This window comes from Echinococcus granulosus (assembly GCF_000524195.1).
Source record: "Echinococcus granulosus chromosome Unknown EG_S00043, whole genome shotgun sequence".
NCBI classification, from domain to species: Eukaryota; Metazoa; Platyhelminthes; class Cestoda; order Cyclophyllidea; family Taeniidae; genus Echinococcus; species Echinococcus granulosus.
In genome coordinates, this window is record NW_020170423.1 from 261,981 (window position 1) to 286,008 (window position 24,028).

The 24,028-nt window shown below is 43.5% G+C and overlaps 2 protein-coding genes across 2 annotated transcripts; one reads left to right on the top strand and one right to left on the bottom strand. All coding sequences in view use genetic code 11, as the record gives it.

Annotated features, from left to right (window-relative positions):
- Nucleotides 1-189: 189 nt before the first annotated feature.
- Nucleotides 190-10,553, bottom strand: EGR_05641 (Histone lysine demethylase PHF8; the record flags this gene model as incomplete). Its single annotated transcript, XM_024494890.1, has 15 exons — nt 190-245; nt 3,386-3,514; nt 4,483-4,601; nt 4,688-4,923; nt 5,048-5,145; nt 5,301-5,407; nt 5,481-5,631; nt 5,736-5,844; nt 6,034-6,250; nt 6,911-7,213; nt 7,498-7,591; nt 8,831-9,119; nt 9,574-9,947; nt 10,285-10,488; nt 10,535-10,553. 15 exons carry the CDS (start codon nt 10,551-10,553, stop codon nt 190-192), a joined length of 2,505 nt encoding a protein of 834 aa, XP_024350687.1.
- Nucleotides 10,554-14,893: 4,340 nt separating this feature from the next.
- On the top strand, nt 14,894-18,327 carry EGR_05642 (hypothetical protein; the record flags this gene model as incomplete). The annotated part of the gene is made up of 2 exons (XM_024494891.1): nt 14,894-15,032; nt 18,131-18,327. The coding sequence occupies 2 exons, from the start codon at nt 14,894-14,896 to the stop codon at nt 18,325-18,327; spliced, it is 336 nt and encodes a 111-aa protein (XP_024350688.1).
- Nucleotides 18,328-24,028: the final 5,701 nt, after the last annotated feature.

The following is a 24,028-nucleotide window of genomic DNA, read 5'->3' on the forward strand; positions in this document are numbered from 1 at the left end:
CTCCTTCCTCCCTCCCTCTATAACTTTATTCTCTATTCAGATTTAAGCGAGACTGAGAAGGAAGGCATAGGTTATGAAACAGTGAATACATTGCAATAGTACAAAAAAAAACACGTTTTGGCTTGTACATATACAGGGGTCTGCTGTGAGCAAGTGGTCGGCGGAGGCACGATACGAGGGGAGACGCGGTCACAAACCGAGGCGCTTGGCCAGGCGCTGCCGTACCGTAGTCTTGCCCCTTCGAGCTGAAATGGGGGCAGACTTGAGCATAAAGTTGTCCCGCCTTCACAATCCTCGGGGTAAAGTTGATTATCCGATGTGGAGTAGCGTTTGTCTCCATTTCAGTTATTCTTGTCAAGACTGCTTAAATTTTGTATGCGTAGGGGGGTTGAATACACACCCACCTATAAATAGCTTTCCCCGAGTTAAAAAAGGACGGCAAAACGCAATGCTCCGCATGACCTTGAACACTTAAAGTGGAATAAAAACTCCGCTGTGGGTTTTTTAGCACCAGAAATAACGCAACTTCTAAACTGTAGCCCCGCTATCAGTGCCACCTCCATGCGCGCAAAATCAATGGGAGGAATTACTCGGCTCCTGTTTTAATGTACGGAGTGAATGCCTGGACGGATTCTCGAACCTGACAATGGCTACAAGGTATCGCCTTAATTAGTAGAGGACATTGTGAAGTGATGAACCTCAATGGGCAGCGGAGCTTAAACGAACGAGATGTCAGAGCTATTGGTAGAAAAGAAAAACTATATACAGACCTTGATATCAATCATGTCAAACGATATCGAGTGACGTCAAATCAAGTCGAACTACTTCGATCAAATTCTGTCTTGACTGGTATTACCCATTGGGGATTGAGAAAACACGCATTCTATCAGTCGTACTTGGTGTCAATACTTCATTCATTTGCAGGGTCTAATACGATATAGTAAGTTAAATGCAAGGATGCTCGTTAAAAATATAAATTGAAAAGTGTAAATGCTAAAACTATGCGTTTTAGATATTGTATGGGTTAAGATTAATGAGACAATGAATTCAGTAGATAAATTTGTGTACCTGATGATGTCCTACTATCTGGTGTTTGGAGAGGGGATACGTCGGCAGCACGATTGTGGGAATGCTAGACGATTGAAAGCGAATTAACAAATTATCTGACCAGGTAACACACAACACGATAGCTTCGTGGTCTCAGATGCACAGGAGGAACACGATGAACTAATTAAATGGCGACCTACCGGAGAGTGGTGAGCTCCTCTGGGATGTGAGACGTTGTAGGGTCTTGGATAGGTCTGGGTGGAGATCATTCCCTTTCTTGGGGTGGAAGCAACGCGCCTTCTTTTGGGAAGTGCCCTGCCTTAAGGCAAATAAGGTAGCGCTAAGAGAGGACCTCTCTTGTATATCCAATACAAAATGCATCACATCACGTCCCTCTTGGTAGGTTAAGGCGGAGTGAGCTCGGTCGATCTTACGACTGCCAAGAAAGTTGTTTTCAAATCAATCAGAGCCTGTGCCTAAGGCGATTAAACCGTAATACTTCATTTGCTGAGGCAGTCATCTTTGCAGTCGACGATCCAAACCTTCTCTACCAGTACAGTACACAACTTTACCGATTCAACCTTTGTAAGGTGTTTTGCTCCCAAAAGCACACAACGTAGCAAGATCCACCCCGTTTCTATCTCACTGCTGCTTTCGAGCTGTTTACTCCGGTTGGGATACGATCGTCTAGTGTTAGTGCCGAAAAGATATGATAATCATCAACTGCAGCTCGAAGAAATATCAGGAAGGGAGCGGTGGGGGGATGAAAGAGGAAGTGCCGCCCTCCCTCTCTCTCTTGCCGGGGAATGATCCAATGATATATTTGTCCGCTTAACGACTGTTGGGATACAAAGGCACCAAAGTCATTTGTCATCACAAGTCAACTAGGCATTCAGTCATTCCCCAGACTAGGATTCTCGGCGCGTTTTTACAAAGTACACGGAAAGACCGAAAAACATCAAGTTGAAGGTATTTGGAGCTTGGTGCCATCTACTTTTAGTATGTATGTGTGTGCCACCGGCTTCCCCTTTCCAGATAATGTAAATGTAACTAATTTCTACATCATCAGTTAGGTCAACCATTATAGAGGGTTACTCTCCCCACTTTGGTCGCCAAGACTTTTAATTAATGGCGACTGGTGAATCATCGTCATCATCAGAAATAGTGTCCCTCGGAATATAACGCATCGTCATCTATTGGCACATCAACAGATTTACTGTTTGAAACCTATAATCCTGAGCGGTGCGTTCAGGTACTGCCTACTGCACCTTTTCCAAAGGCTAAATGAATGATTTGAGGGAAAACTAGTTTATGGAGCTCTGGGACAGAGGTGGGAAGGCTTCCTAAAGCGGACAAGCTCGAATCACAGCTCTCAGGATCAACCGACACCCATATAAGCAAGAATTATAAAGAGCCAGTGGAGAGCGCATTAAAGAGTGCCATACCGATAGGGTGGCGCATAACCATGCCCCCATAATGCATATAAACAATTGCATGGATTTTACAAGTACCTACAAGTTGAAAATCATGAAGCGGTAATATACCGACAAACGCACAAACTTTTGTGATCATCGAATGCTGTTCCAAACGCAAACCAACACTTCGCTAACTCAAATAATCTTTAGCTAAATGAACGCTGAAATCACCGTGGTTGTAGACGTATCTCATGGTCGTCATTTAACTTGTCCGAAATGAAGTAACATAATCTTTCTTCAAAAGGCCAAGCAAGAACGACATTTTTAAACTAAATACCACTTCTTGATAACTGTTGATTGTTTTCACTACATTTCACAACACAGGGACCTCGACTAAACCAGTAAAATCTTGACACATTTGACTATTCTGATGTTGTTATGGAGTCTATAGTCAAAACACAACTAACAAAACACAAGGTGGCCTAAATTTTGTTGATTCCTTCAACGAACTCAATACATAACTTTCAGTTTTGGATTTACCTACAAGTCGATTATCCATTTCCCAAAAGAGAATTCCAAAATGATTTAAACTAAAGCGAAGTAATTAGAGAATAGGCAGCAAAATAAATGTCCAAGGATAGGTAATTTTACCAATTCATGGAGGTTACTCATCACTTTCAAAATGGCGCAGTGATAATATTACATTTAAAAAATTTAATAAAGAAAGCGTCTTTAAATTCCTCCCTGCAATAAAACATCGACAGAAGAAACGGGATTTCAAAACTACTCCGACTCCAATTGGTTGAAGGAGGTCTTAGTGGGCACAACCAATGAGAATTTAGCTCCGTCCCGTTTCGCGGGCTCACTAACACCTTATTAGAATTTAGCGAGTTGACACAGGTCATCAAATGAAGACAACTTACTGGTCGAAGCACACCATGTGGGGTCAGGATCCTCAGCTTTTTGAGCAATTTTGGCGGCCCTTCTCCTTCGCCTCGACGCCCTCCCCTTAGGCCCAGTCTGCTCCAACTCGGCGGAGATGGGAAAAATGTCTGCAGAGGATGATAAAATTAAAAGGGAACTCGACTATCACGTCATTCATGCGTGCACCCCTCTATGAAATGCCGTGTGTTTTTTATGGTAGGGTGTGACGATGCAACAATTGTCGGGACTCGAGATGATAACTTGGCAGCTATTTCATAATGATGATACAGTGATGTGATGAAACGATGGCTGACTTGATTGCAGTGTCATCACTCCTTACCCACCCAACCTCTACGGTGCTCCACCTCAGAAAGTCTTCAAGGATGACACAGAGTACCAAATCGGTGACGGTAAGGAGCGAAGTCTGTCCAAATGAAAGACACTTCTAATTTCGTTGGCTAGATACCACGCTTGAGCACCACATCATGAAAGATGGCCGAGCCTGCAGATTACCGAAAAGAAGTCAATTCCTAGCTAGCGTTCCAATCTCAAGTTCTGCGAAATCGCCACGAATGAAGCTGGAAGGAACTTTGATGAGTCTAACTCGATCCTTACCAGCTGGATACTGCCGAGAATGTAACATCTTTCTCAAGTTGACATTTCGATAAATTCAGACAAAAGGTACAATCGTCTCGCAGAATGTGGCCAACACGTAACACCGCCCAGGTCTCAAATGAATCCTTCCTTAATAATAGTTCACCTTATAAGGAGCTTGATATTTAGAGATGCGTACTGGGTGCACCATCACCATCATCATTCCTGCCTTGCGGGTGGTTACAATCCACTAAAAGCTTCACGTTTCCCAAAATAATGCCTGTAAGAGGTGCCGGATATGGCGTAGTGAAACCATATATGCGCCACTTGATGCTGAAGAAACCATCGATTAGGAAACCATCTTAGTGTCATGGCCCACCGGCCCTTCTAAACGCTAATACTTGAACTTTTGACGATGAAATGCCTTACTACACCTTAAGGAATGATATAAGATCCCAGAGTTTAATCAAATTTCGTCCAATAAGAAGAAATACAGACTCACAGTGGTCGTCAACAAGTCTACTACTTCGAAGTTCAGGTACTGCATCAAGCACTTCGTCCATAACGCTTTCTTCCTCGTCTTCGACTTCACGACCTCGCTTGTAGGACAAAGCGCCGTATCTAGTAAAAGAAAAAAGAGTGGAACAAGCAAAGTATTAATTCGTGAAAGGGCACTTAGGCCACCATCAGAAGGAAAGTGAGCACACCGCACGGTGCCTGAGTCAGAAACTTGTGGGTCGGTGGATTCACTTTGGTCGTCCGCAGATGGAGATCTCTGTCTGGAGGTAATGCGCATAGAACGTCGGCCTCTTTTCTCTTGGTCAGGGGACGGTTTCAATAGGAATGACTGAACCAAATCCTCCAGCCTGGTTATAAGAGTGGAATAGGCGTATTGCAAGTAGGTCCTAGGGGGGAGGTGATAGTTTCGCTCGCCCTTTGGCAGCTAAAATAATCGGCAAAATAAAATACGAGAATTTATTAAATTTTGAGCTTCAGTGTGGCACAACTGTGGTTAAAATCAAGGAGCAAGAGTGTAGTTATTAATAAGGTCTAGTAGACCCACTTACGCCCTTCCTTAATTCATACCACTGACGTAGTGGTGCGACGAGAGCGTGCGCGGCCTTTAGAAGATATGCCGGGGGCTCCTGACCGGCATACAAATAATCTAAAATGGACGGATACTTGGAATTAATCTGCAGCGCGCCTGCTTCTCAATGAATCACTTGGAACATCAACAAATCCACATTTTAGTGAATACAGAAATAACAGAAAGCCAGAAAACAGCCTTGTTTTTCAGCAGAGGATAGAATGAGAGCTTACTGGTTAGTCTGCCGAGAATAACATCAGCAGCGTACCAGTGAAGTTTTTCAAAGCAGGGAAAAAGAAAGCGCTCCTCCGTCTCTTGGCTCACTTCCATGCGGTAGACACTGGGAATTGAAATACGCCATTAAATCCATCTTCAAAAGGCAAAAAACCCAGCCCATTCTAAGATACACGCACTGAAGTTGAAGAGGAATGCTGAATAGAGTGAGGAAATTGCCGCCAAATACAAGGCTGTCCACCGGTGTGTAAACAGCATGAATCCAGCCGGAAGGGAGAAGAACTGTCTCGCCAGCTTTCAAGTGAAGCCGCGCCACAGGTATTTGTGGTTCTGAGAATCAAAAAAAAGTAGTAAGAGAAGGCTGTAATGATAAAGGCAAATGTCTCTAACATAAAATTACGACTGAGAACAGTGAGGGCAATATGCTCACTTACCACGTGTATCCGGGTAGAAAACGTGGCGGTTATCGAAAAGGCCGTTCCAACTCCAATAAGCCTCCAAGTAAGGTCTGCGCGGTGGTGTCACGTAGAATATTTTCTCACCCTAAAGAGTGGACTCTTCCCAAATTAATACAAAAGGTGACTAATAATGAGCCAGCTTTGGATTTGAATCAAATTTCTGTAAAATTATGACTACTTAAAATAAGCACCTCGACAAGTAGTTTCAAGTGATATATTTTAGCAAGCCACAAATAAAAACATACTACAGGAACAAAAAACAGGGTCTAGGTACCCAGAGGACGTGATACCAGACGGAAGAGCCACCGAAATCGATGTGAAAGTCAGTGTAGGAGCCGGCCATGCTCATGAGGCAATACTTTTTGACATGCGGCTTTGCAGACGAAGTAGGACTACTAAGTTCCTCGTCCTCGTCCGAGGGTTCTGGCCAGCAGTTGTCCACCAAACTCAACTCCTTCACCACATGCGGTGGCCGAGTGCATCTACCCAGCCTATAGGGAGCACAGAAGAGGATAACTGATCATTTTTTTGTTTGCAAATTCGATCACCATCATGGAATTTAGTAGCAATGATTACTAATTATTACACAAGAGATCTGGTACAAATGAGGAGGGAAGGATCACGTTAAGGCAGATGATGACGGTTGGAATACCTTCCTATAATTTAGTCGACTGCCTGGAAAAGGACCCGCACTATGGACAGACGACTGAAAGCTCCAGGTGACCTTTATTCCAGTTGCCGACATTAACATATGAGCTGAGGTCAGTGTTGGTACCCTCAAGATAAACACAAATCTAAAATATTTGGCAAAAACATTCGCGGTAGAATAAATCTTATGTTACAATTCCGTGGCAGTAATCTCCTGTACAAATAAAGGATAGCAAGGTGTGTATACCTACAACGAATGTAATGTCACAGGTTGTGAATAAACTCGCTGTTTGGAGGGTCAAAGGTAGAATTCAGGTGATTTTGGCGAATACAAGGCAATGATATGGCAATGACATAACATCATCACAGAGATCGGATGAACTTTATTATCGTGAGGATGACCACTGTTAAAGTGATTACCGGTCTCTGCCTACTATCGTTTCAAAAACTAGTAAGCAATCCTTCACGTTGAAGAGCGATTATATGGATGTAAATAGGCTCACTTAGTCCGGGAATACTCAAAACTGAGTACGTTGAGAATTCGGTCGCGCGGCTTCGAGTAAAATTGCTCCACAAACTCCCCCAGAGATAATCGCATATCCGACTGAAGTGCTACATCGATGACGTCAATGGGGATTTTGGGATCAGTGAGATTAACCACATCGTGAAGGGTAAAGTTTGAGGGAGGAACTTTCATACGCAAACCGTCTTTATTCGAGATAACAATGGGCTTTTGGAAACCCTCATTCTCCAAATTGAACCCATTCACCTCCTCGCCAAGTTTGTAGTCGACAAAGGGTTCTGGACTGGGCGGAATAAGTATAGAAAATGAGACCACTTTTCGAATTTCATAAGGTATTTTTGTATCTTCCACTACACACAACAGACAACCCAACGAAATCCTTTTATTAAATGTTCACGTAAGCAACAGATATAACAGCTGACATTAATGACCAAAACCAGTTCCGAAACCCTACGAGGTGACTCAAAATAATGCAATAAGTGAGCGAGATTTCAAAAAAGAGGGGAATAACCTACTAATTTAAAGACAATAAAATTGATGCAACTCAGGAGAACCGAAGCAACTTACTCAAGAAACTCTCTGCCTAGCAGTTTTTCAATAAACTCAGGCGTTCCAGCTGCTGGTTCCATACAACAGGGATGAAAGCCAGATTGTACTAAATCTAAAAGTGAAGGCAGATTAGAATACTTCATTAGTTTAACTGTCCAAATTTTGAATCATGCGTTTAAAGATGCGGCTACGTTTGAGCATTTTAATACAAAGAGACCAGAATAACGAAAAAAAATGTCAGAGTAAAGCTTATAAGAAGTGAAGATGATTCGTTTGCAAAGATGGATAAAAGACTCGTGCAATTAGTATACACACCAATAACTTATGCACAAGCATTTACTGTGCTTTATCAACAAGAGTAAATACATAATTCACGATGGATATGATCGACACAAATCACCGAATGGCCGTAAACCCAAACCTAACAACCACGCCTTTTAAGCAAAGGACCCTGGGAGGGAGTGATGGAAACCACCACCATTTTGGTTTCTAGGTCACTTTGGTGTAGAAAACAATGACTGTGTAGCAGTTTCACACATTGAATTTATGGTTTTAACTGACACAATTCTCAAAGGAATCAAGGTATAAGTTTACCGCTTATTTATTGGACAGCAAATCAGCAATTTAAACTTTTTGAATGAAATGCGAAGAATCAATATGGGTTACACTATTACAAGGAAGTGCATAGAATATTGTTGGATACAGCAGTACCCCAACAATTAGGGTAAGAACAGAAACTGCATTAGACACCAAAATACTAGGTTAATTGGTGCGAAACTGCCTGCCCCTCGCCCATAGATAAATACCTCCCATTGGGAAATTTCCGAGGTCGCTGTAACTGCACTGCTTCAGGGAGAGCACGCTAGACCCCATTAGATCCGGGGGTTTCCGAGCTTTTATATCAATGCTGCGCCATCAGCTCTCCTGTTGAAAAGTGTATCGCGTAGGACCACTACTAAATAAGCGTTCGTTTGTTCCCACTTTATTGTATTCCGATGAAATGACTGAGATACTTATGCAGTATGTTAGTTGGTTGTTTAACGCTTGATTTTGGTAACGGACTCCTTAGGGGCTCCGCCATTGTATTCCCACAGGATGGCCTGACCTCAGTGCCATACCAGCAGTCCCCAAGCCCTTCTGTAGGTAGGTAATAGTATCTCCTCAAACACTAAGATCTCTTGCTTCTTGGTTACTACAATCACGCAACCACCATATCTCTTCAATACTCATCAGACCGGGTTTCACTACGAGGAATAATTTATTAAGTTAGACAATAGAAGTAAAAAATAACAGAAAATGGTAACCATTTAATGCTCCTGCCGCCTCCCTTTTCTGCCATGCCAAAGAATACAGGCACGGCACCAATAGGCGAAGCCCAAGAGAGCGATCTTGAAGAGAGGCGCAAGGAAGACCTCGAGCACAGCAATAAAGGGAGATGGGAGAGGCAGCGGGCAGTCTTGCTGAGCCCGGCTGACGCCCGCAGTGGCCCACGAGAGCGCACGCCCCGTAGCACCGAGGAGGGAGCGCCTACGGCCCAACAGCACGTCATGCATCGCGCTCGCTGCCACCGACGCCGGTGACTCCAGTCCACCCGCCTCCGATATTGCTCGCGTAGTTGCTGGCTTACCCACGTTTTCCGCCTAAACAGATGCGAAAGTCAGCAATGTGTGTGCCAGAATCACGTATGTAACGATCTGATTTCCCTGCCTGAAATCACACCACATATGCACGACGCAGTATACTAATAGGAAGTCAGTCAGAATTAAAATAAGACACAATCAGTTCAACTGGTACCACACTAGGAAAATAAAATATCTGGGCTGTGTTAGTTGACTTTCTTCAGTCACTTTTTTTCTCAGAATCGATGTTAGACAGTTTGGAAGCAATACTGAGATCAAAATGGGAGCGGCCAGACTCGGATTTCTTTGTTTATTAATACAAAATGCTTAACGAAAGCGACATAGGCAAGCTTGTGCCGCATTGGGAAAGGAGTAGTGCAGTGAATGTAACGATGATTAATTCAGCGAATCGAATTCTGTAGTCTTATTTCAAACCCAAGTTTCAGGGAAAATTGGGCTAAAAAGGCCCATTTACCAGTAGACCAGGAGTATCCGTGTCCGGTGGAAAGATGATCGTGACAGCGGGTCCCATATCCTCCAACTCCTGTTGCAAAATGTCCGCGAACGTGGTGATAGCAGCTTTGGCAGCGGCGTAAGCAGCGAAGCCGTAGATGGGCACGAGGCTGGCGAGGGAAGAGACAAAAACGATTCGGCGCTGTGAAACGCCCCGCTTGTCTCCCTTCTCTACGTCATCTGGTGAGAGCATGGCAGGCAGAAGGGCCTTGGTCACATGCACCGCACCCAAGTAGTTCAGTCGCATTAGACGATCAAAGACCTCCGGTGGGCTCGCCTCGAAGGTCTGCGCCACAGCTGCACCCGCACAATTGATGAGCACGTCTACCGTGCCAACTGAAGAAGGATGAACACTTTACGGTTGAGTTCTTTATTCAGTAGAACACTACAAGGACCTCTAAAAGCCGAATTACGTTTCAAAGAGGGGTAGGCAAGATCAAATATTCATAAGACATGCTTTTACTAAGATGGTCTCATGCAATTTTCTTGATCTTGCGAAGTAAAAACATCTCAAGTTGGCTTGATGGAGCCTGTGAGCAAAATACTCAAGCTTGATTTTGCCAGAAACTAGACGGATAAATTCAATTAAAAGCAAAAACCTTGACCACCCATAAGTTAACCCAGTCAGTACGAGCTTCACTGCAGTCCATAAATACATCCCAATTGGGCTCACCATCGTGGGTGACCACCAGACTCTGCCTAATCTCCTCATAGGGGGCAGTAATGTCAAGGGAGATGGTGCGCAGGTCGCAGGCGGTGCCGTGGGATTCGATCAGGGCGGCACGCGCCTCCGCCAGACGGGTGACGTCGCGTGCGACAAGGGTGAGGCGGGTGGGGCCACGGCGCAGCGCCTCACCAGCCAGCGCCAGCCCAATGCCTGAGGAACCGCCGGTGATGAGTACGTGGCGCCCGGACAGACTAACCTCCCGTGGCCGGCACCATATCCACCACCAAAACAAATAGACCAATACTAGGGTACCTTCAAGGTATTAGGACATTGGTCTGATCAAACACGGAAGTTAATACACGCGGCACTACATGAGAACAGCTTTCCGCTATATACGCCTATAGCCAATTCATACCACCACAACAGTAGAGGACCAGAAAAATGGCAACGATTGCACGGCTTAAAGATCGCATATCAACTTGTCTTTGATTCCAATTATGGATACGCTGTTGGCTAGGAGTGGGAGGACCTCAACGAAGATGCACGAGGAATCGGGTGTCACGAGGTTTGACTGTCAAGTTTCAGGTAAATTGAGGTGCCAGCAAAAAAGTTGCTCCAAAAATGGCACTTACTAGGTTTTCCATGTTCTGCTTAAGTAGTGGCTTTACGAGGCAAGTTCGTACTGCAATCAGAATTGGTTAATCCAAGCTGAGGTAAACTTCAATGTAATGGTTAGTCGGTTAACAGCACGTCTGATGCTTTAAGCGTCATAAAGCCACTTCGCTCATAATAAACTGCTTTCTAAAATACAGAATTTTAAGCCAGTTTAAATCTAGATCTTGTCAAAACCTAAACCTCCCGAACAGTGACCAGTTTGATTGGAACAAAAACCTTCTATTTCAAGATGAAAAAATTTAATCAACAGATTGATCGTAAAGTCTCTTTATGGTTAATTTCCACTGTTTGACGAAGCAGTAGAACAGGGGCATGCAAAAAAAGCTATTCAGTGGGCAATAAATTACTTCTACCACTAATGTCTAGAAAGAAAATATTGGAAATGATAAGGTCAGAGTGATCCCAGATCTCACATTTTACATTAAATATCAGGAAAATGAGCATAAAGTCCAAACGACAAATACCCTACCTCCAATAAGAAGAAACATTTGAGGCACACTACCTGCTTCAAACGCAAACCCTCGTTAAACGTAGTTGAGGTTGCACAGGGGTCAAGGTCAGTGAATTAAAATGTGCGTCAGAGATAAAAAATAAAACGAGACAGAAGGGGGTTACTCAACTATGCCACCATCAAATCAAAGTATAACAAAGGCTTTTAAAGACATAACATCATAAATGCGCTGATAAAATAATTGGCTCGGATGTAATTTTTGGCTTCTAATTTCACAGGGAAGGGTTCTTCCTCTACTGATAAGAATCAAGCATAATTTTGTACGCCATATCCCTCCTCCTTTCAAATCTGGATTAGTTAGAATTAAATTTGTGCATATAGATGATAATTTTTGTAGATTACCCTCACGAACTTAGCTGAAGTCATTTATTTCTTAAACTAAAGGGGTCTTAACGCACATTAATTACATTATTTGCCGGTAGAATACTCAGTAGCAGCAATCAGTAGCTTCCCGTTTTAAGCATTTTGCTAGCAGTACGACAGATTCTACTCTTCAAAAAGAACAGTATATTTATACAAGTCGCATTTGTGCAAACTTTGGATCTCCAATGCGAGTATCACATCCAAAACCTGTCGTGGTTAAGGGGCGAAGTGAGTCAGTTTTCACATACTTATCCAGATTCTGACAAATATATTTAGGTGAAAGCAATAAATAAAGGTTTGCCCTACAGTCTGTATTTTTCCTCCGAATCCCCATATTTTAGCCTTAATTAATTATTATTTGGCCCAAAGCTAGGTCCATCACATGCATTCTGTAACGAAAATAATCGGGAAGACGCTTATAGAAATGGTGAATACTTTGAAAACATAATTTACTGACTTGGGGTTTATTAAAGTTGCCAAGTATATTTACCCCCTTTTCTGACATGCTCGGCTGTGTCAGCTGCATTTCAGCTTCAATGGTAGTGAAAATTTCCTCTATTACATCACAAAGAAAGATCGGACCATTAAGCTCTCAAGTTTTGGGTATTCTCGTCAACAGCTTTTGAATAATTTATGCGACTTTCTTGTCTGAAGCAAAAGATGAAGAACAGTGACTTTTAACCCAACCATTTGGCAGAATATTCCCCAACTTTTGTGCTGAGCACCAAATAAGGAGGAATTTTATGAGCGCAGGACATTTTCCTGTCTAAACCGAGGGAGAGATTAGTTCCTTTTACCCATACAGGAGGATGAGGAACCAACATGCGGTTTGACAGCTGTTATATCCAAATGTCTGGGAGATCGCGGTCAAATACCCCGGTCAGGTCGTTTTACCCCTATTTGTGAACCAAAGCCCTCAAATTGCCAATTTGGGGCTTAGAAATAGAGGATAACTTCACTTGACTGCACTCGTTGACAGTAGCGTCCTCCAGGTGATACTACTCGGCACTAATATGCGTTTACCAAAGCAACTCGCTGCAACAAAACTACGTAAGTAAACACTTTTTGAGAAAAACAGTTTATCTGCTGTTGTCTTCGAGGGTATTTCCGCTATCGTTGACTCAAACGATAAGGAAAATTTTCCACATAGTGGATAGAATCCAAGCTAAACTGAAATCTCCTCGCTTGTCTGAGATATATCAACTGATCTGCCTACTTTTTTTAACTACTCCGAGAATCCCAACCGACAGCAACGTCACTTGAACATAAACAAGGAAACGCGTTTGCTAAATGGAGGCAAAAAATCTACGAATTAGAGCATTAGTCCTAATATATGAGGATTCAAATTTGTGGGATAATGTGTCTCCACCCACGCTCGCCTGTAGCCAATCAGATGTCGCCCTACGGACGAGGGGCAAGTAGACAGGCCCTAGAGAGCGCGCGCACATGCACGCACGCACACACGCACAGAGGCACGTTTGTCACCACACTCCCCAACAGCCCGCTGCAACTCCATTCGCAAGACCAACGTGTATTGCAGACTCATTGTTTTCCCACTTCGCCCTCATAAAAAAGGCACATTGACATCAGTAGCCTGACATGGACTAATGCGCAGTTAATATGGCGACCACAGCGAAGGACACTTTAAATGTGCCTGCTGTGATGAGCCCAAACAGATGTTCCACCCTATCTTCCGCCTCCTCAGTCCGATTGCAGACAGGACTGGTCAAAATGGACCCTGAACTGCGTTGTCCCACATGCTCCCGCTACTTCCTCAGCCCTATTCTTATGCCCTGTGGACATTCCTTGTGCACCTCCTGTGCTGTCAACGCCTTACGACCCGTCTCCGATGCTACAGTGTCTGCTGCTGTTCAGGCCGTCATCTCCGCCAATGAAGCGTCAAATGCATCACAGAAACGTCCTTCCACCGCCTTTGAGGCAATAATTCATAACGAGCCTAATCTGGAGGGCAGTAGCTCAACAGTGAGTGGTGCCAGTCATGGCGGGACGGACTCAGACCAGCAGAGTATTGTTAGTGAGGCCGATTCGGGTGTTGTGATGGCGAGTCGAGTGGGGATTTATGCTAGTCGGCTGCCAACAATCATCTGTCCCAATTTGCTTGGATTTATTCAGGTCACTCACCCCTCCACTGTATCTCAACAGGTGATTCAAAGTCTGACAAACGGTCTCGCCTGTCCTTTGTGTCACCGAATAGTCGCACTCATGGATGAAAAGGGGATTAACCATTTACCTCGGAATCGTGCTCTGGAGCGTGTACTTGCTAAATTGGTCGGAGAAGAGGCTGTGACAAGCCCTCTCCGGCTGGACAATCCCACAAGACAGGGCGTTCCAATTTGTCAACTTTGTGACGAACCAGACCCACTCAACATGGACCCACTCTCTATCGGTGGTGCACGAATCAGTGAAAGTGGATCCCAGGGTGGAACTGCAGCCACGGTTTGGTGTGAACAGTGCAGTATCTTTTACTGTGAGGAGTGTCGTGAGCGTTGTCATCCCAAACGTGGTCCCCTTCTGAAGCACGGCCTCCATCCAGCTTCCACTGGCGCTGAAATCGTCCGACAGAAGCGACAAAGCCAACCCTCCATGTGCTCCGAACATCCACATGAGCCTGCCAGTCTGTTTTGCATCGCTTGCCGCGTGGCGATTTGCAATGAGTGTGTGCTTCCCGACACCATTCAAACTACATGCATTCGGACACCCAAGTCCTATGGTCGGCATGCCCATCAGGAGGTGCAAATCCTACAGAACTACTGCAAAAATAAAAAGGTGAGTAGCTATTTCACCTCCCTTGCTAAGTTGCATTTATCTCCGCCAACTGTTTAAAGTTTTATGAAGTGAGTGACAGGTGTGAGGCGATGTTTGGGCAGGTGAAAAAAGGGTATACAAAAGAGGTCCGCGATTCGGTCCGAGTGAAAACTTTCTCACGGCAGTTTAACAGGGTAAGAGGTGGAATTGCTGCACCGACAAACCTGTCGGGGTTGTTTCACCTCCGACTCGAAGTACGCGCTACATCCATTTACCTTGTAAAGGAGCAACATCAATCAAATGGGATGCATTTTCTTGGGAGTAAATGGGTGTGTGCGCGCATGTGTGTGCTTTTTTCTTCCAAATATGTACATTAAGCGTAGTTTACCCTTTTATTCCTCCTTTTTTGATGAGATAAACAACTTTATCCGTTTTAAAGGTAGGGGAAAATAAATGCAATCGTTTTCCCCACTGAGTAAACAATTTTTTGATAGGAAGTCCTCCCCATTCTGCAAAATCTCGTGGGAAATAATAAAATATTATTTAAAAATGGTCCTTTTTAAGACCACTGCGTACGTACCGAGACAGGACGTCAATCTATCCGTGATTGACTACCTATTGTTGGACGATGTGAACGAGAGATTAGACGGCGCGGCAAAGTGCCCACAGGGGAGGGATTCAAGGCGGACAGTTTGATCTTGGTGAACCGCCCATCAACTTCCAGTGTATTGATGCATTTTGAAGGCACCAAATCACATCAAAGGAGGCGTCCTGACCACTGTCCACTGCTCTGGGTCACTTTCAAAAGGGAGTGCTTTTTTTGCGACATAAATGGAAACTCTTGAAAAAAAGTCGTAACTTGAGTTGCCTCCATTCCACACTTTATGTTACGAACGACTTACCGAATGTTCTACCTCCACTTGCAAGATGATGCTTACCGGCGACCATTTCCTTCCGACCGCCGATAAAAGCGTGTTACATGTGCCGCATCATTAAAAGCGGTAAAAAAGTTGTCATCGTGCCAAGTTGGGTGCTTTGAATTGGCCGAAATTGCCACGCAGTTGGGCGAATTCCCCACTTCCATACCGCAAACAGGAATCATGTTTATACTTTGGCTTCCGTGGAATTCATTTTTTTTGTCCTAGCAATTCGATCCGTGTAGTTGATTACAAACTGCTTTTTTGACCAAAAGGGCAGCGTTTTTCGTGAGCCTACGGTTATTAATCTCTTTAAGTATACAAATATCAGGTCAGCTTGCGTCGAGGTAGGTGGAAGCACGTTTTGCTTACTCTGTCACAAGGCTAATTTTAGGCCTTTTCTTCTACCTACCCCAGAGTGAATAGTTTATTGTCCTTGGGATGATTCTTTGGAAAAAAAGCACATAACCCGTGGCCAGTATTTAAGCGCTACAAATTCTACCCACTACAAAATCGGTAAAATGGGAGACCAAGGTGCTTAGAACAATTTTTAAGTGTTTAATTGAGGATCCGAAACTGTGTTCAGGCCTGTTTTTCAAAAAAATAGCTGCTTCCCAAAGTCATTGTACCACAATGAAGCGAGGGGAGGTAGATAGGCGGAGGAGCGTGGACTGAGGTAGGTGGATTTGTACACATCCTGAGGTACCACTGGATAGCCGCTGAAACGATCGGGGAGGAACTTCATCCAGGCAGTAGATAAGGCTAGGGCATGTGATTTACCTTCCAACGTGTGTGTGTCGGGCTTCCTAGCCGGCCGGTGGACTTTGGACCGCTAGGAAGGAGAGGTTAGCGGAGAGACGGCATGCAACGCGCCTCCAGCGATGTGACTTGGACAACTTATAGGCAAAATTTTTCCACTGGCAGAAATTGGATGTGAGTAACTAATCCCCTCGCCAAATGACCTTTTCTGCTTATTGACAAGTGGCATTAGGTACTCTCCCCGCTATGATAGGTCTTGCTGCCCACCTTAACTCTGCTTCATACAACTTTAAGTATCCCCCATTTGCTTTTCGTAACTAGGCAATGTTTGCTCATGCCCTCTGGTAAATGGCATCCCCGTTTGCCATGAATTAACGGGAGGAAAAGTGTGCCTATTTTTTCAACTACTCAAGCTAAAATTAAAAACAAGATGCGTTAGGATTTTAAGGAGGGTTGATTACACCTCTTGCGGGAGTTGAATTTTCCCGGTCTGCACAATTTGTTTTACTCTGCTTTGCCACCAGCCTTTAAAACAAGCATTATGCTTCACTTCAAATTAATTGATTTTTTTGGGGATTTAAAGTCTACCACTTCGAATTTTCACTTTTGACTATTCTTGATTCGTGGTTGGGAGGCCTCCTTCCAGATAACCGAACTGTGTGGAGAAGTAACAGACGTTCGCACCATAACTGACATCCAGTGATGAGATAACCGTTTTCCAAGGGTTAATCTGTCTGTCATACCCAACGCTTTTCTTTTCCTATTCTACTTTCCACAGTAAACAGCAGCCACCTCTCTACCACCTACTCACTGGTAAGCCCGGCTCAGAGAGAATGGCTCGGCCTGAAATTATTTGAAACCGCGGAGCATTGCCTTGCATTAGCTTAATTAGCTTTGCGTATACCTTCAAATGAAAAGAGCAGAGGTTGAAATTACCGGGAAGAGCGGAAACTTCAAACTCTTGCTAATTAAGAGGGCGAGTTAATGAATGGGGAGTGTTTGGGTAAATAAGATAAGTATGTGTTGGAAAAAGCATGGGAATTGGCGGTCTAGACATCGTTGGCGTGGAATGGGGCGTGGCGACCCTCGGCCCTGGTAGGTAATAGGTAGGCCGGGTTTGCCCACTACCCTGCTGAACCGTGAGTCTTTGGACCGCTTGGCATTAAATTCACGGACCTACATTTCTACTCTAATAAATCTTTTTAATTACCTTCAATTACACCATGACTGTGGCACTTATTCTACGCATTTATGACCACCATATTTAGACTACTTAAAGAGATTTAACATGCACATTAATTAAGTCAGGTGAAAAGGTGATAAAAGGATTTGGAGGAGGTTTTCTTCATAAAATTGCTTCCGATTGTGGCGAAAGGCGACAGTATTTGTGGCGTAGTAACTGCTTGACGTTTTTGGCGAAGTATTTGACATTTGTTTATTTTTTACGATTGAGTTCCTCCTAGCCATGGAATTTTAAAGGAGGATATTTTCGAACAATTAAGATGCATTTAGATTTTGTCGTTGAGACCAGATTGATAAATGATGTAGACTATTAGACTGCTTGTCTTTTGTTTCACTTAAGTGGGTTGTACACCATAAGTTTCCTTGACTCATTTACACTTTTTAAAAAATTAGACAGTTTGAAGGAGTGGCATGATGGAAACTGAAGGACCTAATGGTCACTAGAGCAGAAAATTTTTGTTGAATCACTAGAAGGTAACCAGAAGGCATATAATTTTTTTTATTATCACTTAGGCTTATCTTATAGGGTTATTTGCTTTTATTAACATAGTTTTATTCCAAATTTTCGGGAAAATTAATATATAATTGGTCATTCTAAAAAGGGCTTCTAATCACATAGTCAAACGCGATGCTTTTGACGAAACATCTTATCAAAATTATCACGTTTCCCCAATTTCTAAAATCATTGTGTTGTGCATATCTGTTTTATTTCTTGAAAAAAAGTTTCCTGCTTATTTGTTCGCTTCAAATTACAGACAAATTTCTTATTTCAAGTCTGTAGAAAACCAGACAATCACAGAATGTTTTTCCCTTTAATCCTAGCCTTGCGTGTTTATAAACCCGACAAGCGCTTATTTAATCGCGTTAGCCTGAATACCCCCAACATCTATTGTTCCATTCACATGGGAATCCAAAATTGTTTTGTTCAAAGGTGGAACAAAAAATAGGGCGGTCATTTTACGACCAGTGGCAGGAGTACAGTTTGGGAATGGACTAGGATTCCGTATTACCCGCTGACGTTATGACAATTAGGAAAGGAGACAGGCGTTTTAAGCCCAATGTAATTTGTTTGGCAGAAGCCAAACTGATTATTTGTGAGATTGCGTTCCTAGGCTTCATAATGCGTTGCTATAGCGATTAACAATAGGAGCATCGTAATCTGGCAAACAATTCGTCAGTCAATTTATTATGCCAAATGCAAACCTTAGGTCTGTGTACCTTAGAGGCGCCATTAGGAATATGGGTAACAAAAGAGTCCTCCTTTGAAGTCCTTCGTAAATGTTACAGGTGTTGTGAACTTCTTGAAGGGCGCAACTTTCTGGTTACATAATCAGTGTAGGGTGGTGGCTCTCAACAATCAGGGTAGTTTACTACAAAGACAATTTTTGAGGTCTGCACTTATTTTACGTCCATCAGAAGCCTTCAAAGAACTTGATTGAACTTATTAAGCCAATGTAATATCATCAAAAAAAGATTTGCACAATTTGTGTTTTGACATAAGAGGCATCTAACTACTAGCGGTATGGCATCTCTCTTCCCAGCTGTCGAAACGTCAAGAAAAGCAGCCAGAATTGCCTCTACCTTTGATTTGGAGAGATAAAGGTGATCATTTATTGTGATTAATTGAAATTCTCATGAAGGCACTCACCTTTGAGAACGTGTATACACTCATGTCGGCGAATCTGAGACATGGTTACCTCTGAACTAATTGACTATCTTGACGTCGGACAAGACAGGTGGCTATAGCCATACAAAGGAGTCCCAAATAGGTGGGTCTCTTTGGCCCCCACATTCGTCTGTAATAAGTCCCCTTCTCCGTTTCGAGACGCAAAGCGACGTTTACACCTACTTGATGCAAGTGTGTGCGTCAAAGAGGTGACTGAAGCATCTCTCCCTCCCCTGGCACCTCTACATAGCACATCATCACCCTTGTTTTAACGACAACGGTCTGAAAAGTGGTGTTGCGGTGACTGTAACTGGGACACATAAGGGATGAGTAAACCACTCTCCCCTCATTTACCTGAGATTTTGAAGCTCGGCCCTGAAAGCCCTTCTCTGACTAATGCAGGTAACCCCGGAAGCCACTTACTCCGTCGCATATAATGCAAATACGCCTTCCGCGTCGAAATTTGACGTAGTTGAGTAAAGCAATGTTGACTCTTCAGGCCAGCAATATCACGGTAGACATAAGACATGCCTCAGGTGGTCATTCACTTCATTGACAATGCCAGTGATTAAGTGAGTCAAACTTCGACAAGGATGCATTAAAACAGACACTAAGGCTAACCGAATTCCCCATCTATTCTTGTAATTCAAACCACAGAGGCATAATTAATCATGTGAAAGGCAGTGGCGTGCAATTGGAATGGTCTGGGGTAAAAGTGGTCCCGAGGCGGCAAATATCCACTGAACGGTTGCTATGGCAATCGGTATCGGGCCGCTTTCTGACTAATAGCTTAAATGTGTGACCATTGCGCCCTTAGAATAAGCACTGGACAGAAAATGTCAAAATGTGGGGAGAAAAGGCGAAATATTTACGATAAGGTGGAAGTATAGCCGCACCCTAATGTGGGAAAAGAGCACGACTTAGAAGTTCCATCCTACTCCGTACTGGTTATGTATACTGACGGAGGTCATGTACATCGAATGCAAACAGAAATTGTCCCATGGATTAATGAAACTGTCAAATCCACTTTTAGTTTACGTATCTTGAAGGAACTACGGTGAATAAAAAGGGGACTGCCTCCACCTGGGATTGGCTGGAGCATTACCTTCCACCCACAGCAACTTGAATTGGCATTGTGACAGCCTGGGGAAAAAGGAAGCTAAAGCTGGTTTTCTTTATTGCCACAACATTAGACTCACAATTGTAGAAATGTGTCAAACTTCTTAACATTAATTTGCCTTCTTTTTTATCCCCTTCCAGTTTGTACGATTTTGAGCAGGTATTGATAGCCATTGGGGACGGGGAGGGGGAGGGCGCCATCTACCAACTTTGGGCCTGAGTGGACAATAACACAATGAATTTATGCCATAAAATGCAAAGTGCAAAACAAGATTGTCAAATAACCGAAATAATGAACTTACTGAGTACTAGTTCACCTTGTATTTATTGTCCTCCGAAACACTGCCGTAACGATGGAAATTTTATGTTGTAAACTCTCGTCATTGAATAAATCACTCCTAACTTCTGAAAAGATTAATACATTGCCTGTGTTTACAAACCATTGCCTCAACTAAGAGTCCTAATTTTTTAATCTCACTTGGGTTGGGTAGCCCGATGCGATGTGCAGAAGGTGGACCAAAACCTGGTCCGTGACCATAAATAAAACAGCAGCTAGGAGGCGCTACTCACTGTGTATCAGCGCTCCCGATCTTGTCTGATATGCTTACGTACTTCCATAAAAGGCTTTTGAAATATGCATGAATTTTTTACGACACCGCAAGTTCTGTATGCACACACCGCGCCGAGCGAGTTATGTCCACAACCAGTTGCCCAATCATCACTGGGGCGCGTAACCGAGGTATCTGGAGGTGGTTGGCGTTTTCGCAACCTGCCCCATTCTCACCTGACTTTGAGAAACCTCATTTGACAACCAAATCACCCCTTTGACCTCAGTAGGCTTAAAGTTGACAAGGTCACGCATCTTGGAGTCCTACCTTGGCCTCTATTTTGATGGGTAGACTCGGAGATGTTGGACTTTGGACAGATTTCATACCATTTGGGGTGACATATTGAGTCTGATATTTTGATGAGATAGTGCAAACAAGAAACAAATCCATAAGTGTCAATTTTGGTGAATCAAATAATGATGTTTGGTAGACTTACTGCCTTAGTCTCCTCTTTCAGACCGAGCTGTCTCAGGTCCTACAAGCGTTATCGGAGAAGGCCCGAGCCGGTACACAACACATTCAACAATTGAGGACCATATCAGAAACTGTTTTGGTACGTCGATAAGGTTTTCCTTTCTCAAAGAATAACTCGCCTTAATGATGCAATTATGGGTGGAAAGCTGCAGGGTTTTTGTCAGGATAATGCTACTACTGCTCGATGCTACTTAATAGTTAAAGCAATTGTAAGCGACTGCAATTTCACCGATCTGTCTTTGCCATCACAGAGAGCTTTATCGTGACCTTTAAACAATTTTTATGTGAAAATTCCCATCTTCACAATGTTGGGTTGTAACGTGTGGACCTGCCGCTCAGACAGGGGATACGGCTAGACACAATGGACACAACATATATTATCACTTCCGTGAACCGACAGCATGTGTGATAGAGACGCCTGGCATAACTTCAGGCTTCACCAGGTAAGACGGCGTCAGCAGAATCAGTAAAAGCTAACTGAAAGGCAAATTTATGGCCATAACGTTAAATATCTCACATGCTGCACGCGTCGACCTTTCAAGCCTTTGGCTCCGAGGTAGTCACTCTCCACATGCACGGGGCAAGGGCCGCCGTGTAGACCTTGTCTCAGCCTGAAGCGAGCCATTAGTAATTCCATCCTCCTCGAGGAGCCATCGTAATTGTTCTGTGGGCAGTAACATCAGTTAATAATTTATTTCGGTTTGTTTATTCCCAGGATATAAGGGCTTACTTCGCAGGGCAATCTGATCGCCAGAATAAGAAGTCAGCCTATTGCCACCGTTTGCCCTATCTCCATAAAGCGATCTTTTACTTTTACCAAATGAACCAAAAAAAGTTATTCAGGTAGTAGGAAAGGGTCTTTTAGTCGAACAAATTCATTTAATTTCGCTTAAGAAGTGCCTTCGTGCCTAGTCCCTCTTTTATAAATAGTTAATGCGTATATATTCATTGGATCGTAAAAAAATCCCTGGCGAACTCTTACGTGATGGTCATTTAGAATTCATCCCGCCTGAATTTTACCACCCGATGGTCAGCATGGCGATGGGTTGACCGTAACTAGAAACGGAGCCTTGTGTTTGGCAGAGGCGGGCAAAGCTAGTTGACTCTCTCACTACCTGAAGAGGGCGTGAACTCTCCCAGAACGCCAACTCATTCATCCACCCACCTACTCGTTTCCCATCGGGCATGTTATACCATAGGGGAGAAAAAAGAGATACACACACACGTTCTCCCATGGGCGTTGTTTCAATATGAAGTGGGAAAATAACGAGCTAACGCCTTGAGACTAGCGTCTGCCTTCATACAGAGGCGAGAGGAAAGTAGGAAGTAGGGTGGACTCCGTAGGTCAAGGACACTCGGTTTCGTAGGCAAGGTGAATTGGAAAATCCAGCACTTCGTAACTTCCTCTAGCCGTAAGTTTATGTTTGAAAAGCACTGATTTAGAAGCCTCATTGCCCAAATGGAATTTGCGATTGTCCATTCTTTGGGTTAATCAGTACATTAGGCATACTAGTACTGATGAGTGGGTATGGCGGACCACCCAACCTCCCAAGGGGCTTAATGCACAACTTTCCCATTTTGTTGTTTAAAAATGATACACCCAGCACGGGTGGAGCATACCATTCAATTGCATTTCCTTCTAGTTCAGCTTCTTTTTTCCCCTCAAAACTTATCCTAATCAGTGCTGGGGTAAAGGTGGTTCCTCTTTGGGTGTTCCTTCTCACTGAATGGATGGTCTATTCTAATAATGCCTCACGTACTCATTAAATAGTTGTTAGAAAATCGAAAATATGACCAAATTTTAACAAATTACTTATTGTAATTCAATATTTTTTGAAAAATAGCAGTTTTTTTCACATTATGGTTTCACTACCCGATTGGAGGGACGGGAAAGTTGGATCGCTCCAACTATGGTCATAGGGGAGCCATTGGGAGTGCCTCGTGTCGCTGTTTCAGGAAATAATTATTCAAACATTTCTGAGGCAAAAATACACTGAATTTAATGTCTAATTTTGAAGTTACACCGACTGTAGCGGTTAAACTGGAAGAGTTCACGGCATGCAGGTAACTCACTGATCCGCTTCGGCGCAAAGCAAGCACCGGCTTGTAGCGTCGGCTCTACCCAGTAGGGGACACTTTATATAAACAAATTTTAACACGATAGCAGATTTTTTCCGCTGAAATGATGGATTAAATTAATCCAACACAGGGTAGATGGACAATTCATGGGCTAAAATGAGGTTTATGAGGATTTGGTGTCGCTGGGCCCCGTGGCATTCACCAGTTGTGGATTAACCAAAAGGTCGTTTATTGTAGACCTACAAAATTTGCTTTGTTTCTTCTTTCATCTCTAACATCAGCACAAAAGTGTCAAATAGTGATGCCAATGAAAGGTGATAATAGTAACTTCGAGCTCGGCGATGCAGCATCGGAGGAAGGCGGCGGATATGGATAAGGAGGAGTGGGGGTTGTAGTCCTGTCCCTCCTTCTCTCTTTCACTGCCTTGCCAATTTGAGTATAAGGTTTTGCTTTCAACTGCTTGAAATATATTACCTTCGCACTTTAAAGTTTTGTTCTAGTGGGTATATAAACCTCAGTGGTAGTTGTTACTTGGCCTCCATCAAGGGAAAGATGCCTAACAATTGTGTCT